General features: G+C 50.8%; 1 protein-coding gene across 10 annotated transcripts in view; it reads left to right on the forward strand.

Annotated features, from left to right (window-relative positions):
- The window catches only part of Smoc1 (SPARC related modular calcium binding 1), a 160,873-nt gene extending 141,581 nt beyond the window's left edge, over positions 1 to 19,292 (forward strand). For 4 of the 10 annotated variants that reach the window (XM_076550965.1, XM_076550966.1, XM_076550967.1 and 1 more), the window contains 6 exons: positions 103 to 185; positions 2,050 to 2,155; positions 11,999 to 12,243; positions 15,919 to 15,963; positions 16,652 to 16,705; positions 17,397 to 17,792. In XM_076550965.1, coding sequence (XP_076407080.1) covers positions 103 to 185; positions 2,050 to 2,155; positions 11,999 to 12,243; positions 15,919 to 15,963; positions 16,652 to 16,705; positions 17,397 to 17,413 — 550 coding nt within the window. In that variant the 3' untranslated portion in view covers positions 17,414 to 17,792. Of the gene's footprint in view, positions 1 to 102; positions 186 to 2,049; positions 2,156 to 11,998; positions 12,244 to 15,918; positions 15,964 to 16,651; positions 16,706 to 17,396 lie in introns of all 10 variants that reach the window. The other 6 variants (XM_006973088.4, XM_042260855.2, XM_015991924.3 and 3 more) reach the window with 3 other exon arrangements.
- Positions 19,293 to 20,135: the final 843 nt, after the last annotated feature.

Below are 20,135 nucleotides of genomic sequence, written 5' to 3' on the forward strand. Positions count from 1 at the left end.
CACTCTCTCGGCTTAGTGATTACACAGATCGTTCCTGGGCAGTGGTGGCTGAAGACTCAGTTGCCAGCCCCCCACTTCGTGTCTCTGCCTCTCTCTTCCCAGCTATGTGATGCCAAGTTGTGAGAGTGACGCCAGAGCCAAGAGTGCAGAGGCGAATGACCCTTTCAAGGACAGGGAGTTGCCAGGTAGGAGACACTGCCGCTCTAACACCCGCTGGTGCTAACACCCTGGGCTTCTCGTCCCCTCACCATACAGAGGTCACTCTCTCCTCTACGTCTGTTTCCCCATTTGCCCGTTTGGCAGTGTAGAGCAAGGCATGCTGGGAAGGTCCATCACAGGAGCACAGACCCAGAAGCCATGGAATCTTGCATCCCGAATTAGTCCTGTGCCCTTGAGAACATTGTTTCCTTCCCACGCTCCTTCCTCTTCATCTTAAAAATGTAGTCACGGCCTTAAAACTCTGTCCCAAGAACTTCGTGGTTAATCTCCATCTCGGTGAAGCGGGGACAACATTTTGGGGTCTGTAAAACTAAGGTAGCTTACAAAGCGTGGCTTCCCTGAGGGGTCTAGGTGGTGTCTGCCACCTGTTCTGTGGAATGCTTATATGATGACCCTTGGTGACACAGGATGGCCACTAGGGGTGACATGAGACATACAAGCAAAAGCCCAGGACCCCCAAATTGTCACTAGGCTGGATTTCCCCTGATTTATAGCAAACTCCAAGTTGCAATAAGAATTTTAAATACAGGGTATGTAGAATTATAGACGCTCTCCTGTAAATCCTTGCAGGTCCTTCTTTTCTGTGCACTATTCTAGAAAAAGCCCAAGCACGGGGACACCTTCTCACAGGTGACCCTGTCTTAGACCTACGCCCACATAGAGGAGCATGGCTGGGGAGCCCCCCCCCACACACACACCTCTGCAGAGGTGGGAGCCATCCTAATTCATGCTCACCAGCAGTCTTTCCTCAGTACACGATTCGGTCTGTACTGATGAGAACCGGTGCCATCTTCCTATTGCCCATCCGGACTCCAAAGTGAGAACTGAAAGCGGGGAGTCCCAAAAGTCCTGGACTTTCCATGTGAGGTTAGTAGAATTCACCCCCAATTCACGGAATTGGAGGCAAGGAAGCCAGGGCCCCTTCTTCTAGCCACCCCTCGACAGGTTGGGGATAGCTAGTCTACTTCATGCCGGACACGGTTCGATCTGGTGCTCAGGGACATGAGGTTCACCGAGTGGAGGAGATGAGCCGTATAAAGATAAAGGAAGGCATGCGCATAGAGATTCAGGTCAGGTACCCTCAAGAGAGGAGTGAGGCACTGTGGGAGTGACAGGGAGAACTTACTCTAGAGTCTGTACTGCTCTGAGGGGTCTCATTTAACTGGAGACCTCAGGGTTCGGAGAGAGAAGGGCGGAGCTGCTGCAGGGGGCGGGGCTGCGGCTGCGCTGAGGGCCCGCTTGGTTCAGGTGAGGAGGACTCTGGTCTCTGCCATGGTAGGGGTGTGTTTCCTCAGCAATGCTCCTCTTTGTGGCGTGGATCTGGGACAGGTGCTCCGGTCTTCAGTTACCCTCTCGGCTGGGAAAAGATGGGCAAAGAGAGGAGATTTTTGATAGGTCCACCCAAATCAGCTTGCACCAGGGGGATTCTCTCCCTCTCTCGCGCCTCTTCAACACCTGGTTCTTGCCCCCGCTTTTCATATGAACGGTGCCTGTCTGGTTATTATCTTGAGTACATTGGCCCAGCAAATTTTTGCGAAGTCTGTGAGGCTAAGAACCTCATCTGTTGTCTCCCTAGCATTTGCGTAGTACCTGTATTGGTGCTCAGCAGAACTTTATGAAATGGAAGGAAGCTGAACGCGTTATTATCCTTTTGGTCTGGTGCTTCCCTGTGGATTATGCACAGAGGAATGATGGACGCTTGTAGTGATCATTTGAGCAGTGAACACGCCCCCAGTCTTTGGCTGGACAGAGACTCTGAGGGGATCATTGAGGAAGCTGTTGCCTTGGTAAGTGACCTGGATTCTGCCCTCGTTTCCTCTTGTCTTTTAGGCTGTCCTGAAGGGAAGAAGATGGAATTTATTACCAGCCTGCTGGATGCCCTCACCACAGACATGGTTCAGGCCATTAACTCAGCAGCACCCACTGGAGGTGGGAGGTGAGAATGTGAGCAAGACTCAGGTGCAGTAAGGTGTAGTCCTGGACTCTTCAGTTATGATGGGGGGCTGGGAGAGAGGCCAAGGGCCAGGCATCTGTCTGTCCTTCTCCCGAGCACATGCCCACAGCTTTGTTCTACTTGTTGGTGAAAATTTTCCTGCTTCTCGGGCTCTAAAAATTTTAATCTGCTTTCCTCTAGCTTTGGTAACAGGGTTTGCAGCCCTCTTGGATAACTTACAGATGTTTTACCCAAAAGGAGGGGATGTAAAAGTGAGAGTCTTTTCTGCAGTCCTGGGATTGAATCCAGGGCCTCACATGTGCCAGGCAAGCATTCTGCCTTCGATACATCCCCAGGAGTGAAAACCTTTAATGGAAGGAAGGGTGGTGGGCATCTGACGAGAACAGGACACCCAGGCAGAGCAGGGAGAACCATAGGCATTTAGTGATTTCTTTCCTTCCCAGAGAAGGCAGGGGTCATGTATCCCTTTGACCTCCTGGCAATCGCAAAGAGCTGTGGACAGTAGAATCTAATCTTCTCATAGACAAAGTGGACTTGTTTCAGGAATTAATATGGTATCTGGAGTAGTCCCAGAGCTGAAATACACATGTTCTCTGGTAGCCAGACTATCTGGAGCCAACTGATTTGGGCCCATTGTGTCAGTGGTTGGAACATCCATCATGCATGTATCCACCATCTGATCACCCTTTGAATATATCCAATATGTCAAGTCCTTGGCCAAGGACAAGGTATTGAGGAATAGAAGACATGTTCCTTCCCTCAAAGAAGGAAGACGAGTGGGTATACTAGACCATAGGCAGATATTAGAAATATATAACCATAACGTATGGTCGGTGTAATTTAGTACAGTAGGGCTGGGTGATGGAGAAAGAGGAAGAAGAAATAGGAGAAGATGAGGGAGGGATAATGAGCTGAAGAGGAGGATCCTGGTCCTAAGGGCCCGCGAGACATGCTAAGTAAGACTTGCAGTTATAAAGCCAGAGGGGAGGCATAGCAGGGCCTGGAGGGGTCAGGGAAGGGAGGGTGGAGGGGTCAGGGAAGGGAGGGTGGGGGCACTGGACGCCTTAAAGCAGCAGAAGGGGTACCAGGGCATGGCAAAGATGTGCAGCCTGCTCTGGGCTTGTGTGGCTCACCAAAGGGGCTCTCATTCCCCAGCATCTCCCTGGAAGCAGAGCTGTTGCCAAGAATGACAGTGGATAGACAGGCCTCGGCCTCCAGTCCCCTTAGAAGAGACAAGTGTGGCAGGGGCCATTGGCTGGGATTTCCCATGAGGACTTGGACCATGAGCACAGCTGTAATGGGTTTGCATCCTCAGCTGGACAAAGTCAGCCAGCTTGAGAATTCTATTTAAGTTGTATCGGAGTTATAGCGTTCCTGGCCCAGATGTGTAATAATCTAAATTTCACCAAAGGATGGGTTAATAAAGAAATGTGGTGTGTGCATGTATGGACTAGTTTTTCAGTTTCAAGAAGGCAACCATGTCATATTGAGGACATTATGCTAAGTGAAATAAGCCTGTCACAAAGGACAAATAACCATGGTTCCATTTACATGGATCAAACCTGCAGTGTCAGGGTGTAGAAATGTGCTTGTCAGGGCTGTTAGGAGAGGGAAGTGGAGGGCTTGTTTGTTTATTGATTTATTTATTCATTTTAATCCATTTTGAATAATGCCTTTCTATGTAGCCCTGAATGTCCTTGTTCTTGCTGTGATCCTCCTGCCTCTGCTTTCTGAGTGCTGGGATCACAGGTGTGTGCAACCATACCTGCAGAAATGGGGACGTTTTAGTCAATAGGTATCACATGTCAGTCAGTCAAGATTAAGTTGTTGGTTAAGCTGCCATCCTGATGGTGCACAGTACGGCGTCATGCTCTTATAATCCTGGCTGGAGAATAGAGTTTATGTCCTGGGTTTTTACATAGACAAAATTTTTAGAAGAAAGGAAAGGAAAAAACAGGGTACACCAGCTATATTTCTTTTTCTCTTTTTCTTTTATTTTTTTCCAGACAGGGTTTCTCTGTGTAGTTTTGGTGCCTGTTCTAGATCTCACTCTGTAGACCAGGCTGGCCTTGAACTCACAGAGATCCACCTGGCTCTGCCTCCCGAGTGCTGGGATTAAAGGTGTGCACCACCACCGCCTGGCTTATTTCTTTAAAATACTTGTCTGGGTGCCTGATCTGTGTACTTCAGGGTCTCATGAGCTCAAGGCAGGCTTCTGATAATGACTCTGTTTCCTCTTACCTGGGGCGTGCCAAAATCTGAGAAAATCTGAGAAAGATGGAGACAGGGTCTGACAGGCGGTGGATGAGAGCTGCTTCCAGGCTTCCCACAGTGCTCAGCGGCTCAGCATCTGAAACAGAGGCCATGCGCCTGGTTGTCAGGAAGAGGGGAAGGGTGAGCGTTACAAACGCTCACTGTCACATGCCTATCGCATGCAATGGCCCAGAGCTTGCTCAACAGCAGCTCTTTGATGAAAAACCGGGGCATGAATTGCAGTAGTGACTTTCTGTCCTCTGTCTCACTTCCCATGCTTTCAGTTGTACCTAACCAACTGCAGACGCAAACAGCTAATTGGAAAATTCTAGAAAGAAAACAATTTATAAGCTTATGATAACTTTTATTGCCATGATGTTTTGTTATAATGATCTTATTATTAGTTATTTCTGCTGCTTAACGCATACACGTTCTTCATTTGTAAATTAAGATTTTTCGTAGGTACAGACCGTAGGGAAAAGCAGTGCATTTAGAGTTCAGTATTGTCAGCAGTTTCAAGCATCATTGGGGATCTTAGAATGTAACAGGGAGAACTACTGTTTTTAGGTTGTTTAGAAAAAGGAGAGAAAACATAAATAAGGTAGGAGGCATGGGTACAGAAATCTTAGGTCTGGGTGGGCCCACTCACCAGCTCAAGGGTCTTGGCTGCAAGTTCTGCCTCAGCTCTTTTGGGACATCCTCTCCCCTGGCTTCCACAGGAGCCACTGATCCCAGGACTGCATTGCATGGTCTTGGCTACAGGAAGGGGATCCTAGACAGGCCCTGCCACCAAGGGAAGTTAGGATTGTTAGGAAGTTAGGAGATTTTTACAGGCACTAAAAACTAGGAAATTTATAATGTCTTTCATACCAATGTATCCGGAGGGAAGGACTTGAAAGAAATAACTCCCAAAACTCAGTTTTCATTTTAAGCTTGTATTAGCTTGATCATTCTTGGTTTTGATAGGGTTGAGAGGTTTGGACTGTTTTGGGTATATGTGTTACCCGAGGGCTGGACTTTTAATCAACAGGAAGACAAGACAGATCAGGAAATCGTTTAGAAATCAGTCAAGAGAGTGGAGTGAAGACGGGGAGGCCGTGGGGAAGCATTGTTTGGGGAGGTACCAGGGTTGCGAGCCTTCCTGGGCTCTCCTGGATCTCCCCATTACATCAAGCAGAAGCCCCGATTTGTACTCGGATGGCCCTCAGGAAAGTCCTGCTGGCCTTTTGCCCTTGTAGTGTCCAGTCACTGATCCTTCCACATGTTCTGCTGGCTGTCCTGGGACCCTCACACCAGCTGCCCCTTCAGTCCAGAATGTCATTCCCCCCTTTCTGGTGACTGTCTGGTGTGGTGACAGACCTTCTTCTCAGAGGTCCTTCCCAGCTGTATTCCTAGAATTTGATCCCATAGTAGATATTCAACATGTGCCAATGGATACATAGTAGGAAGGATAGTAGATATGGTAGAGAGGGGGGTAGATCTGACATTGTAACACTAAATGTAAGGCTGGATGCAACATGGAAGTTCATTGTGACTGTTTTGTAAGCAGGGCCCTCCAGCACTCTGCCCTGGTCTGATGGACACAGGATGCTGTATAGACAGATGCCAGCCGCTCTTCCGGGATGGAGGAGCAAGGGAGGGGGCATGGGGCTGCTGGAGATTGAGCAGCAGTTCTGGAATAGGGCTGATGAAGAGAGTCAGGAAATGCAGAGATCCTGGGTGTTGGACTTGGCTTTGGAGTTGAGAGCTGGGGTTGCAGGCATGGAGGGTCAAGAAGCCACACCCAACCCTTCCCTCGGGGTCTGACAATTAAAGTGGGATATCAGTGGGAAACAGTCCCACATCGAGACTGTGGGAAGAAGGGAGAGAGGATGTTTGGGCAGCATAGAAAGTCAATCATCCCTTCCTCCAACGCGTCAGACATGGTCATTGTCAGATATGGCTTTGCACTTCTCAGCCTGCCCTTGGTATAAGCTCCATGCTTGTTTCTGGGGGGACGTCTGAAGAAAAGGGCATGCTTCTGGCATGGAAGAGAGGTATACACCCAGGAGACTATATTACAAAGCCGGTGTGATCATAGAGGCTGGTAAGAGCTTCCAGGACTCAGGGCAGAGAGGGCATGTGAGAGCTGACGATACAGGTGACTTTCCACTTACACGGGGGGTGGGGGGGTGGGGGTGGGGTGGGGGGGGACGACACACGGGACCCAGTGGTACCGGAAGTGAGGGCTTCTCAGCAGAGGAACATGTGGGCAATGAGAGAGGAACAAGGGGCATAATGGGAAGAGTGGCAGAAGCAGTGTGATTAGGTCTGGGGTGTGGTGTGGGCAAGCAGGAGATGAGGCTGCAGAGCCAGACAGAGCCCAGGTTGTGTTGGGCCAACCGCGTCATGCCAGAGGCATCAGGGACCACGGTGGCTGAGAGCACCTTTGAATGACCATTCTGATGGCATTCGGATGCAAAAGCAGGGGAATTTAAGAGGGGGCCAGGAGAGCAGTCGACAGCAGGAGGGTGCTGGGAGCATCACCCAGCAGTGAGGGAGGATTTACTGAAACATTGTGCATGAAATAAATAGATTCTCAAGACTGGGTAGAGGCAGGGAGAGGGAGGGAGGGAGGTGCCAGTTTCCCGCTCTGGCCTCCTAGCCTGATTGAGTGGCCAAAAACAGTGCTGCCCAGATCTAAAATTAGACAATGTAGAGTTGGGTGTCTGTAGGAACATCTGTGACTGGTACAGGCACAGGGTCATTACAAATCTTTAGGTGACAGCCTTCCTCACTGGCCTCTTGCTGGATGATTAACTTATGCCCTTGGCTCCCTCCACCAGAGCTCTGGAAGGCAACAGTTTCTCTTGGATCAGCCATCTACCCATCCGCTAGACTGTCAGTCTAGAAGGAAGGCTATCTACCTAGGTGTCAGTCTCTAGGGCACTCTAGGGAGAGCCAGCCAGCCTTGTCTGTGTGGGTCTCCTACTCATTCACCTGCCTCCTAAGGAGAGACGAGGCCAGTGGAGTGGCCTCATCCTCCTGGTTCGGTGAAGTTGGTTGTCTGTGGATGGCTTTGCAAGGAAGAGTCTGGAATGTGGCTGACTTGGCATTTCCCAGCTCCACCCGCACAGCTGGTGGAGCTTGGACCCAGCTCCAGATGGGGCTCGGTCGGTCTGCTTGGCTTGGCTCAGGCCTCCTGGCCAGCCCTCCTTACCTTCTCTAAAACTGCTTAGGACAGCAGAACTGGGCTCCAGATCTTGGCCAAAGCAGGTTGTGGTAAATGGGCTTGGCTCTCCAGCTGTGTGTTACAGCCAAAACCTGCCAGGGCCAAGGCCACAGAATCAAAACTGAAAGTGCCGCAGAAGGATGGCCTTCACCAACCCTAATATTGGGAGAAGGCTGAGTGTGTCTGTTCAGGGAAGGACCTGGCTCCAGTGGGTTTCCCTGTCCCTGAAGGCAGAAGTTACTAAAATAGCCCAAAGGCAGAGTCACGGAGCAACTCTATCCTGAATCTAGAATGAGGGTCATTTGGGTGTAGCTTTTCCACACTACATCTGAAGAAACTTGGGCATCCTTCCCACACAGGTATCCATTTTAGAAGAACTTTGCCCATGAAGGGGTCCTTATAGGCATAATAAATGCAGTTGATCTTTTTTTTTTTTGTTTGTTTGTTTTTTTGTTTTTTGTTTTTTGAGACAGGGTTTCTCGGTGTAGTTTTGTGCCTTTCCTGGAACTTACGCTGTAGCCCAGGCTGGCCTCGAACTCACAGAGATCCTCCTGGCTCCGCCTCCCGAGTGCTGAAATTAAAGGCGTGCACCACCACCGCCCGGCTGCAGTTGACCTTATGGAGCCATTGGCCCCTCCAGCATAGGGTCCCAGCTCCAGTGTGATGAACATCCCAAGCCCCCAGTAGGGGTGTATGCGTGTGTGCATGCGGGCACACATGGGGAAGCAAGATTGAGGTGTTTTTTTGTTTTTTGTTTTTACCAGTGTTAGCCTACGCTGTGGTACCAGCTGCAGACGTTTGTAAAAGGATGCCTCCACAGAGCCACCGAGATGGCTCTTTAAGTGAAAGGGGCTTGCCACCAAGACGTCTGACCTGAGTCAGATCCTGAGAATCTACAGGGTGGAAGGAGAGAATTGACACCCTTGGGTTGTCTATAGAGTTCCATGTGTATACTGTGGCATGTGCCCCTGCACACATGTATTCACACACACACACACACACACACACACACACACACACACACACACACAAGAATGAATGAGTGTAAAAAAGAAAGTGTAAAAGGATATTTTCAGAGAGTTGTGAGAACTGGAGGGGCCGGTGGGGCGTGACTTTGAGGTCAGGGTATAAATGGCAGGAGTCTGTGATGTCAAGGACTCCGGCAAAGATGGATTGAGAGGCTCCTGGAAAATCTGGGGAGATCTCATGTTCTGCCTCACCCCTCTCTAGCACTCCCCTGCTGAGGGAATCTCAGAACTGCTCAATTCACAGAGGTCTCTGGTGTCTTCTCTTGCACATACATGCTCAGTGTTGGTTTGGCTACCCCAGGACTGATGATGGATCAGGAGTATAAAGGTTCTTAGAGTGTGTTATGGTAAAGGTGTTGGGTTCCCAAGTATGGCCCTGCCATCCCCCAGCTTTGAGGCAGAGTTGAGGCTTTGTTATTTAAGGGGACTTCTGGAGATAGAGGGGTTCAAAGGTAGAGCCCCATGATAGCTGGGATTGAGGGGAGGGGTTGGGACAGAGGCAGAACCCTTAGTCCCCACAGGGTAGGCTGTGGGTTGGGGTCTTGGAAGTAACTCAGAGGGCCTCTTCCGAAGAATGGTGTCCTGCATTTAGCCCAGCATTCTGCCGTGGGCTGGCATCTGACAGGGAGTTCAGGCTAGCAGTGTGGAATCAGGGCTGCTCTGCACTGCAAGGTCTTGATGAGAGAGCAAAGAGGGATGGAGGAGAGCCAGGAGGGCAGAGGCATGGGCCCAGATGATAATCACCCCCTGGCCAACTCAGAGCTTGCAAGGAAGAGAGAGCTGCTGCTTGGTGCGAAATAGCCTGAAGGTAGGTAGGGAGGAGAGCTCTGATCACAGAGAACAGACAGGCGGACAGGAGGGTGCTCCAGGAACATGTGTTGGAGGGAGAAAGCCTTCCCTGGCAGGGCCTCTGGGTGGGATGACCTCATCCCTTCCCGTCTCAGGGACCCAGACTTTATTATTCCAGCCTTTGGGTAGACATTACGCTATGCGAAGCCTAAAGGTTAAAGGAAGAGCTGCCTTCGCCTCGGGGCTCTCACAGCTCCCTGACTGCCTCCCCTGAGAGAGCCTTCCTTAGGAGCTCCCTTCTCCTCCAGAGCTTGGGGGCCTCCCCTTCTTGCACCCCGAGCATCCCTACCGAGGTTCAGCCTGCCCACCCTGTGTGGACTGCAGGGGCAGCTGTGAGAGCAGGCGCAGCGGCTGATAAACGAAAAGTGAAAACACTTGGACACAGGCGGTGACATGCTTCAGAGAATGCCAGGCTGCTTCAGACTTCCTGCACCTGGTTTCCGTGGCAGATTAAGCGGATTCCCTAGGAGTCAAAGGCCAGTGACAACTCGGTGTGGCTCTGTCACACCTTCCCTAAGGTTCTCTCTGGGTGGAAGCTGTCAGGATGAGGCCCTACTGACATGCTTCTTAGAACCCAGGGTGCCAGGGGATTTACCCAAGACTGAATGGGCTGGACAGCGATGACTGTTTTTTTTTCAGTAATGCAGCTTCTTTTGCTTGAACTTCATGTCCCTTAGGAGTCACTGTGAAGCAAGATGGGGGTCTCCAGCTTGTTCTTGGGCAGGGGTGAGAAGGGGTCCCCTCCTTTCTAGAACATAAAGCAAACCTGAGAGAGGTGTACCCTGGACATTTTTTTTTTAACCAGGTGTGTCTTCAGAGTGTGCCAGCAGGTCCTGATTGCCTGGTCTAGGATCCCTGCTCACCAGTGAACTCCTCTATCAAGGCTCTGTTGCAGACCCTGCACACCAGTCATTTGAAATGGACAGGATCTCAACCTCATCCTTATCCCCTCCCCAGGGGCAAGTCACCCAGGCATTTGAATATGGATCCTTGCTCATAGTCAGTGTCAGGCCCCAGGAACTGAAACAGGATACTTGTGCGTCTCTTTTCTTCTTCTGTTCAGAAACTCCAACCAACCCCTTTGCAACTGACCTACCATTGGCTTTCAACACTGTAAATATTAGTATCACTCTAACTTCTCTGAGTAAAGATGATGCATAAATAATTAAGTAATAATGAGACAGATAGGTAGACCATTGCATGTACTTATACACATAGACGCTGGCTTTGTCATTTTGTGGTCCATAGTTATGGACTGTGCCAGATGTGGTCATCACTATGTATTTGGGCACCATGGTGTGTCCCTGGTCACTTTAGTTTCTCTAAGAACTAGCTGGGTCTCTGGTTAGCATATGATCTCCTAAGGCTGCCCCAGACCTCCTGAGTGGAAGTGTTAGGCTGTAGAGACTCATCCCAATTGGGGTTGGTGGGGAGAGGTGGGAGTAGGGGGTGGCACAGCTGTCGGAGTACAAGCAGCAAACATGAGGATAGAGTCCAGGTCTCAATAATTGATGTAAATGCTGAGAGTGCACCTATAATTCCAGCACTCAGAAGGTGGGCACAGAGCTAGACCATCTTTGTAGGGGAAACGCGCCTTCAATCAATGGAGAGACTCTGCCTCAGTGGATGCAGTGAGGTACTGATCAAGAATGACTCCTGACATGAACCTTGGACTTCCACCCATAAGCACAGAGCCACAGGTCGTGGGGACATCACACACCCCATATGCCAGTCTTCATATTTTGGGCTCTGCTCTTCTGAGACAGGGAACAGCTTGAGGCTAGGCTGACATCTCCAGAGCTGGGTACTGGGTGTGATAAATACTCAGTGCTGGTACCCATATACAAGTTCAGGAAAGCATCCTGTTTGGCAGTGATCTGTGGGGTCAAGAGAATACAGTTTAGATCCTAGACATGGTTTACTCAGGGGGACTAGATCTATGTCTTTTGTCTTGAGTGCCTATCTGCACAAGAAATGTCCTGTTTTTTTCAGAGGGCAAGGCAGGTCAATGAAATAAGGATCACTTTATAGATCCCTAAGGAAAGAGCTATTGCTACCTGATGGCTGGTAGCCCAGCATGAAGATGGTGTTGGTTTGGTCTCTGTTGCTGTAACAAAATACCCTGGGCTGGGTAATTTATAAAGAAAAGAGGTTTATTTTGGTTCATGGTTCTGGACGTCCAAGAGCATGCCAGCATCGATTTGGTTTCTGGTGAGGGGCTCTTACAGCTTCAGCTAACTCACGGTGGAAAGTAGTAGTAGAAGTACAGGCAAAGATGGGGGGCAGGGGTATCTGCTTCATAGCAGCCTACCCTTGTGGGAACCAACCTGTTTCCATAAGATCTCACCCAGTCTCATAAGAAGGCCATTAATCTCGCTTCAAGGGTCTACCCTCACTCCCCAACAGACACATTTGTAACTTCAGTATGAGTTGGCAGGGACAAGTGCCTAACCTCTGGGGTGGGGTTGTCTGTCCACGGCCCAGGTTCTCAGAGCCGGATCCCAGCCATACCCTGGAGGAGCGGGTGGCACACTGGTACTTCAGTCAGCTGGATAGCAACAACAGTGACGACATCAACAAGCGGGAGATGAAGCCGTTCAAGCGCTACGTCAAGAAGAAAGCCAAGCCCAAGAAATGTGCCCGGCGTTTCACCGACTACTGTGACCTGAACAAGGACAAGGTCATCTCACTGCCTGAGCTGAAGGGATGCCTGGGTGTTAGTAAAGAAGGTGAGTTCTGGCCCTGTGTGCCTGGCCCCTTAATACCTGCCTGATCCAGGGACAGGGACCAAGAGCTGTCCTGAGGCATGAGGCACCCATGTAGTCACCAGCTGTTTACTGGGCGTGGGCTGTGCTTCAGGGCTAGCTGCCTGCTGCAGCTGTAGAATTACTGATAAGGTTTCTATTCTTATACCGTCTACTGAGGAGGTATAATAGTTATTCACATACTCTGTGATTAGTACTATGAGAATGTATTTGTCAGGCAGGCCAGACTGCAGAAAGTAATGAATAGACTCTCACACATCATTTGCTCAACTTAGCAAAAATTGCTTATCTTTTATCTTATCCATGGAGTAGGGCAGCATAGTTCCAGACTGTGTGTGCATATGCATGTGTGTGTGTGTGTGTGTGTGTGTGTGTGTGTGTGCATGTGTTGCATGTGGTATGTATGTGTAGGAGATAGAACAGGTACCGTTCTACATACCTCAAGGAATCAAACTGAAAATGATCCTGCTGCCTTCATCAATGGGCATTTAGGGCTACACTGTTGGTCTGATTTATTCCCATCCATCCATTTAGAGTAAGCTTGGGCATGTGAGGTTATTCTCTGGGACAGTCTTAGGAGTGATCTACACATAATTTCTCATAGTTCATGGGCTGGAACTCTGTCACTGGGCTATAGCAGCCATAGGCAAAGTAAGGCTGGAGAACTCTTCGCTCAAGTGGGAGGCTTCTGAAAGGCAGCGAGGAGCCACTGGATTAAGAAGGCCATATTTGAAAGAGACTGCCAAGTGTTCTCCCAGGCTTGCCCATGGACACTTGGACCTGAGTGAGGATTGTTGAGGCCTGACCCTGTCCCCTTTTTGTACTGGGAGTCTGCTTGCATCACCCAAAGCCAAGGGAAGGTACAGTGTGTTGACTTGGTCCACTGAACTCAGGGAGCCTCCCCCTGGAACTTTTCCAGGCACCAGGTGTCTGCCAGTTCCAGCTGATACACAGGACCCGGAGGGAGCATCCAGAGGAACCTGTAGACAGGGATGCAGGATTTAAGGACCACCGCTCATCTGGATGCTCCTCCAACCCAAATTTAGCCAGAAGCAGGCTATAGAGTTGAGTGTTATGAACAGTTTTTCCCAGAGACCCCTGGGGTGCTTCCTGCTTCTTGCCTAACCTACCTTCCTGACCCCCTGCCCCCACCCCCACATTTCAAAGGTTGCCTGTGTCTGCACATATGATTGTGACCTGTCTACATGCATCTGTAATTTGCATGTATCTCTCTGGCACATCTCTGTGAACATGCCTGCATAGATACCTGCCCAAGAGCATCTGTAGCTGTGTGTGTACACAGGTGTGTGTGTCTATGCCTATCTTTAAAAGTTATTAATTTTTTTGGTGTGTATGAGTATTTCCCTCCATGTATGCACATGCCTGGTACCTGCAGAGGCCAGAAGAGAATCCCATTGGAACTGGAATTACAGACAGTTGTGAGCCACCATGTAGATGCTGGGAGCTGAACCTGGATTCTCTTACAAGAGCAGCAAGTGTTCTTAAGGGCTGAGCTACCTCTTCAGACCTTTATTCCCTACTTAAAATATGTATGCATGATTTCTCTCTCTCTCTCTCTCTCTCTCTCTCTCTCTCTCTCTCTCTCTCTCTCTCTGTGTGTGATGGAGTGGGGTGAAGTAGAGCATTGGGATAGGAGGAAGAGGTGGGTGTAGGGTTACCATTCATGTTGGTGGGGGCAGCTGTGGAGATGCAAAGCCCACAGAGAGCACATTGGGATTCCCCTCTCCACTCCATTCCTCCACACAGCATAGCACACACTGCTGCTAGGAGTTTAGAGTCCAGTGGCTTCTGCTGCTCTGCATTAGAACAGCCTGGACTCGGCAGAGGGACAGTGATTTGCACTCACGGGCAGCCATGTTGCCAATGCTTGGCTCACCCATAGGACTTTGAAGTCTAGCTTCTGTGCTAGACTTCCATGAAAAGGACCCCTGAGTGAAGAGAATGTCTCTTGGGAGCAGGCCAGCCTTGTCTGGGCCAGTCAAGAGAGTGGCCAGAGAGAAATCCAGGGCAGTGGGGGTACAGATGTGGCCTTGGGGCTCCATGAGCAGAGGCCCAGTGCCCTGATGAGGAAGCCAGCTTTCAGGCATATGGTGCTAGCAGGAGAATGGAGGATGATGGGGAAGCCTAGGGAGGAGTGAGGAGCACTAGGGAGGAGTGAGGAGCACTAGGGAGGAGCGAGGAGCACTAGGGAGGAGTGAGGAGCACTAGGGAGGAGCGAGGAGCACTAGGGAGGAGTGAGGAGCACTAGGGAGGAAGGAGTGAGGAGCACTAGGGAGGAAGGAGTGAGGAGCACTAGGGAGGAAGGAGTGAGGAGCACTAGGGAGGGAGGAGGGAGGAGCACTAGGGAGGGAGGAGTGAGGAGCACTAGGGAGGGAGGAGTGAGGAGCACTAGGGAGGGAGGAGTGAGGAGCACTAGGGAGGAGTGAGGAGCACTAGGGAGGAGGACCCGATGAAGGGTGGGCCAGAGTCTGCGTGCACAGTAAACACACAGGAGCTACCAGTAGCAGAGGAATCTACCCATGGACCAGAGGTGCTGCTGGCAACCCCATGGCCTCCCTCTGTTCTGGGGGCACAAAGCCTCTTGGTTGGATGGTATGCAGGAGCCCAGGCACATGTCATCTGGTATTATGTGGCGCCCTCTGGTGGCTGGAGAGGGGTTTGCATGCCAGGTGGGGGCCCAAGGTGGGTGGGGAGAGGATGTGGGACTTGAGGAGTGTAGTTTTGGGTCTGAGGGACCAGACTTTTAGAGATGCCACATGAACATGGCTTCTTTTACCTTCTCATTGGAGACCTGAATCCCCTGCCCAGCATGGCAGAGCCTACTGATATTTGGAGGCCCGGGTCTCTTTTTTAACTAGTCTATTCCAACTTACAAAGCACATTTGTCAGGATTATTGTCGCCAGCCTGTAAAGCAAGCAGCGTGAGGACTAGGGTCTTGGTGGCTCGGCAGCACAGCTGTCCCTTGGGCCCAAGCTTCTCTTCTCCCTCTGAGGGTCCAGAGCATGGGTCCAGCGACCGATAGCCAGCGCTGGGTTTGTTTCCTCCCAGGAACGTTGGGCCATTCTGGTTTCTTAGCCTCCTTAGATGGGGATCGCCTTGCTCCTCTTATTGAAATCTGCTGAGGTACAGCGATGTGCCCCTGGCTTTCCATTTTTGTTTTCTGGACCTCAGCTGATGAAGCGGGGCCAGAACTGCCTTAGGCCTCCTCTCTCTGTGGACAGAGAGATCTGTGTACAGATCTCTGTGTTTACCACTGAGGGCAGCAGCTGCCGAGTGGAGCAGAGTAAATAGGGACTCTGAGGTCATGCAGCCTGGAGATGCTTTTCCCCACCTGCCTGCCTTTGGTCTGCTTCTCTTCCTGTCCTGAATTTGTGACCTCATCTGCAAACTTGGATGTACCAACGTCTACCCTTACTTTGTCTCTCTTGGGTCTTACGAATGTTGGGAGATGCTGAGCTGTGGGGTCATGGATCTATATAGGTAAGCTCAGGCTCAGCAGGGCTGAACCCCCGATCCTCCATGAATTCATCCGATCCTTGGGGCAATCCTGCATGGGAGTCAGAGTAGAAACAGCATAGGTGTCATCCTAATTCTGTCTTCTGGTCCCATCCTGTGAGGTCCAGAGGCATGCTCAGAGACACAGGAAACGGGCCCGGCTCCCGGTAAGTTCCTCCTTTGGGAGATCAGGTCTCGAAGGAGCACCATGGCCAGCTTGCTGTGGTGTTTGGCAGCCTGTGTGCAGGAGTGGGTGTTAACAGTTCGGGTCTCGGACCTCATGTAAGTCACTCTGAGCCTTTGCTGCCAGGATTGGCAAGTGAAGGGGCTAAGGTTCCCCCCCCTCACCTCTGATATTACAGGACCTAGAGAACCAGAACCAAGAGAGTTATGGCAATAGCCACTAAAACCCTTCTTAGCTAAGAGGTGAGGGAATTCCAAAGAGGCATCGCAAGTGTCGTCCAACACCACAGTGGGAAAAGGAAAGTGGAGAAGAACTGTTTATTCTTTCTTCTGTTGGTGTCTGCCAATATGAGTTCAAGGTCAGCCTGGACTGCAGAGAGAGAGAGGCTGCTCCAGCAAAAACAACGGCAGAGACAGCAGGCGTAGCAGCAAGACACCAGAGAGACACCCTAGCTTGCCCTAGAGAAAAGAGACTGTTTGAGGGAGTTGGTGGACAGCAAGCAGGCAGCCCACAGCAGTAGGCGCCCACAGAACAGGAAGCACAGCCATGCCTCTCCGGCTTCCTCCCTCTCCCGTCCCTTCTGAAGGCAGAGGGGACAGGGACTCAGATACAAGCTCTGCCAGCTCTCTGGGCCAAGCCTCTCCCATGTCATATGTTCCTATTTGTTGCAGGTGGTAGCCTTGGCAGCTTCCCCCAGGGAAAACGAGCAGGCACAAACCCATTCAGTAAGTTGTCTTCTTTCCGGCCCTCCCCCCTTTCTTCTGTGGACACCCTGCTGAAGCTGTGGCAGCCCAGCAGCAAAGCCGTTGGTTGGCCAGGTCACTTTAGGGGCCACACTTGGCATCTGGTGGGGTCATAAGAGGAACATGGTACCAGCGCTAAGAGGATTCTGTCACCCCCACCTGTCGCAGACACCTGTCGTTTGCTCCAGGCTGAGGGAGTATGGTCTGGTTAGAACATACCCTTGGGCTGGAGAGATGGCTCAGAGGTTAAGAGCCCTGGCTGTTCTTCCAGAGGTCCTGAGTTCAATTCCCAGCAACCACATGGTGGCTCACAACCATCTGTGATGAGATCTGGCTCCCTCTTCTGGCCTGCAGGGATACACGCAAACAGAATACTGTATACATAATAAATAAATCTTAAAAAAAAAAAAAGAAAAGAAAAAAAAGAAAGAAAAAAGAACACACCCTCATCCTGTGCTTGTCCGGCAGAGTCAAGGTTTTTGCAATTCCGAACCGACTCCAGATACTGTGAGCAGATGCACATGTCGGAGCACTTAGGCAGCCTGTGGCCCACCCAGTCCATGTTCCTTGTGCAAAGGCTGAAACTCGCCCAGGGAGCTGAACATTTCATAATCCTGGCTCTAACCTCTGGCTTATATCACGTTTCTTTCTGTACTCTCCTTTTCTCTCCCAGTTGGACGCCTTGTCTAAGGAGCAGAAAATCCAAGGGCCAGTGGAGAGTCCAAGGAGACAGGACCAGCCATCAGACACCCAACGTTCAGCGCTGCCCACGCCCAGCCACAGCCCATGTACCATAAGCGGTGCCTGCCATGTTTGCACTTTCAGTAACTCTTATGTGTGTGTTTTGTTTCTGGGTCTCATTTGTAAACACCAGTTATCTAATACCGCAGCGGGAACAGGAAAGGGAAGAAAAGCTGTTTGTTCTCTCTTCTATTGTTAAGTCTTTGGATCGGCTACTGACAACTTGTAGGTTATTGGGGAGGGGGATTGCTATGGGGATGGAGAGGAAAGAGATTTATATACTGTATATAAATATATATGTAAATTGTATAGTTCTTTTGTACAGGCATTGGCGTTGCTATTTGTCTCCTTCCTCTGGACTCATCATAGTCCAGCCCCCTCAGACTGCATCCTTAGCTTACCTGGGTTTCAGTGGACATGGACTCTGTGTGAGAGTAGATGGCGGCCCTGTGCTCGCGCTGCGGGCACTATCAGCTCTCTTCTGGTGGGAAGAGTGTGCTGCTCCGTGACATTAGCTGTCAACGTCTGTCCCTTGACCATAGGATGGGTATGAGTGGAGCTCAGCTCACGTGATGGCCATCATGGACTCCAAAATTCTCCAGTGGCCCCCATACTCCTACTATTCAGATACCCTTGGCAGTCTAGGGTAAATACCTGAGCAAATTATGCTGGAAGGGGTTGAATTGGGTTACTTTAAACATTTCCACCCATGTTTAGCACCTGCCCCATGTAGGACACCGGAGCGGATACACCAAGCACGTGAGAAAGGGACACCCAGCAGGGCTCTCCTTCAGCAGGTGTTTGGCATCCGACGAGATGGTGGAGAGGACAGGCCTGCGCCGGCCCTTCTGCAAACCCACAGGAGAGGCTCCACGGGCACGTCTCCCCCAACGCTAGCGTCAGACTGTGTCTTACTTCCATGCTCTCCCTCCCTCTCTCAGCCTAATCCTCACCTTGTTGGCCAATACTGGAGTTGGTCCTCTGATTCCTTCAACTTTCCTCATGGACTTCCAGACCCACGGACCAATTCTAGGAGTAAAATTCATGTGGTGTCCCTTGCTTCTGCTTCCCCAGGAGAACTAGGAATAATAATCCAGCTCTAGGGGAATCCAGGCTTTTGCACAGGGTGTTACTGGGATTGCAGAGTGGCCATCTGGCCTTCAGGACAGATAAGCAGCTCCTTCTGTCTAGGTGCCATACTGATTCAGGTGGCCTTCGGTCAGAGCAGCAAGTGACCCTTAGCAGCTGTTTCCACTGCCCGCCGCCGTGGCAGTGAGGGAGGTCAGGAGTTCAGGGCTGGTGCTTTCGCTGGCTTGTTCTTGGCAATCTGGCCTTGTCTGGTATTCCATCTCAGTATCCCAGAAGCGCATCCACCTTGGTAGACCCTCTTCTATCTTGGGTCTGGAAGGCATTGGCCTCATACATGCTTTTCCAGGTATGGGGAACACAGCCTTCTCGGGACTTGATTTGCTGGAGTGTTGGTTACAAGAGGTTCCTGATATTCTGCAGAAAGTCACACATGTGGTCCCGTCATGACCAGTGACCCTTTCCTGGAGCCTTGACCAAAAAAAGAAAAGAAAACAAACAAACAAAATAAAACAGTGTGCTGGAGCCAGATGGCCCTCACAGCAGACTCGGGCCCCGATTCCCGGCCTGAAGGGAACATGTGCACAGAGAAGCCACCTCCACGTAGGAGTTCAGAATCTACCCGGCCATCTTCTCTCACAGATGGGTGCAGGCTGTGCTGTGTGGGTTTCCCTTGGGAGGGAGGGAGCAAGGGGAAGTATTTGTAGCTTGTTTTATAAAAAATAAAAATGAGTAAACTTTGGCAGCTGGTGCCTCTTTTTTTTGGGGGGGGGTGTGGCCCCCTCTGAAGGAAAAGCCCCATTTCCCAGAAGGTTTCCTGGTGTTTCTGGCCTAGGTGCTCAAGCCTGATCCTGCAAAGTCTAGGTTGCTGTTAGTGGGGTGCCAGCAGGGGATACAGTGGCCTTGGGGTGGTGTGTACGCCCCGTGAAGATGCCACTGGTCCTCTTGGCCCTTGCCTGCCATTGTGGATGCTTTAATTCTCCCTTACCCTCACCCTCTCAGATGCCCCAAAGTATCCCCATTCTGGGGTCTTTCCCTTAAACCACAACTGGAATGTGGCTGGCGGAGCTTTGGGGGGAAGGACCCCAGATGTGCTTGTTCTGCGGCTTCAGTCTGGTGAGTGTGGCTGTGTCGGTTGTGATCTGGACCCTGGGCTGGAATTCAGGTGGAAAGCTGAAGCCCAGTGGGGTTTGGGCGGTCCAGATCTCAGTTCTGTGTGGCACACATACGTGAGGCTGCTGGTGAACTCTGCAAGGCTTTGGGATAGGGGTTGATGATGTGCCTAGGGCCAGGCTAGGGGCCACGTGCCTGGGTCTCCCGTGAGTGGCATTATTTACTTTCCACTCTCTCCCCATGCAAGGCTGTCCTTGAAAATAACCTTTGTGATTACCAACTTGGATAGCTTTTCCAGATTCTTTTGGACCTTTGTCCTCTGTGGGTACACAGAAGATAATTTCCCTTGAACCCCCGCCCCAACCTTTTCTCCTGCTAGACTTCCTTGGAAAAGGATCTGAGCCCTTGTTACACAGCCCCTCATCATCTGGTACCCCTATCCAGTTCCTCTCTGTTTTCAGAAATGAGGTTT

The sequence above is a fragment of the Peromyscus maniculatus genome, chromosome 14, assembly GCF_049852395.1.
Source record: "Peromyscus maniculatus bairdii isolate BWxNUB_F1_BW_parent chromosome 14, HU_Pman_BW_mat_3.1, whole genome shotgun sequence".
In the NCBI taxonomy this organism is placed as follows: domain Eukaryota; kingdom Metazoa; phylum Chordata; class Mammalia; order Rodentia; family Cricetidae; genus Peromyscus; species Peromyscus maniculatus.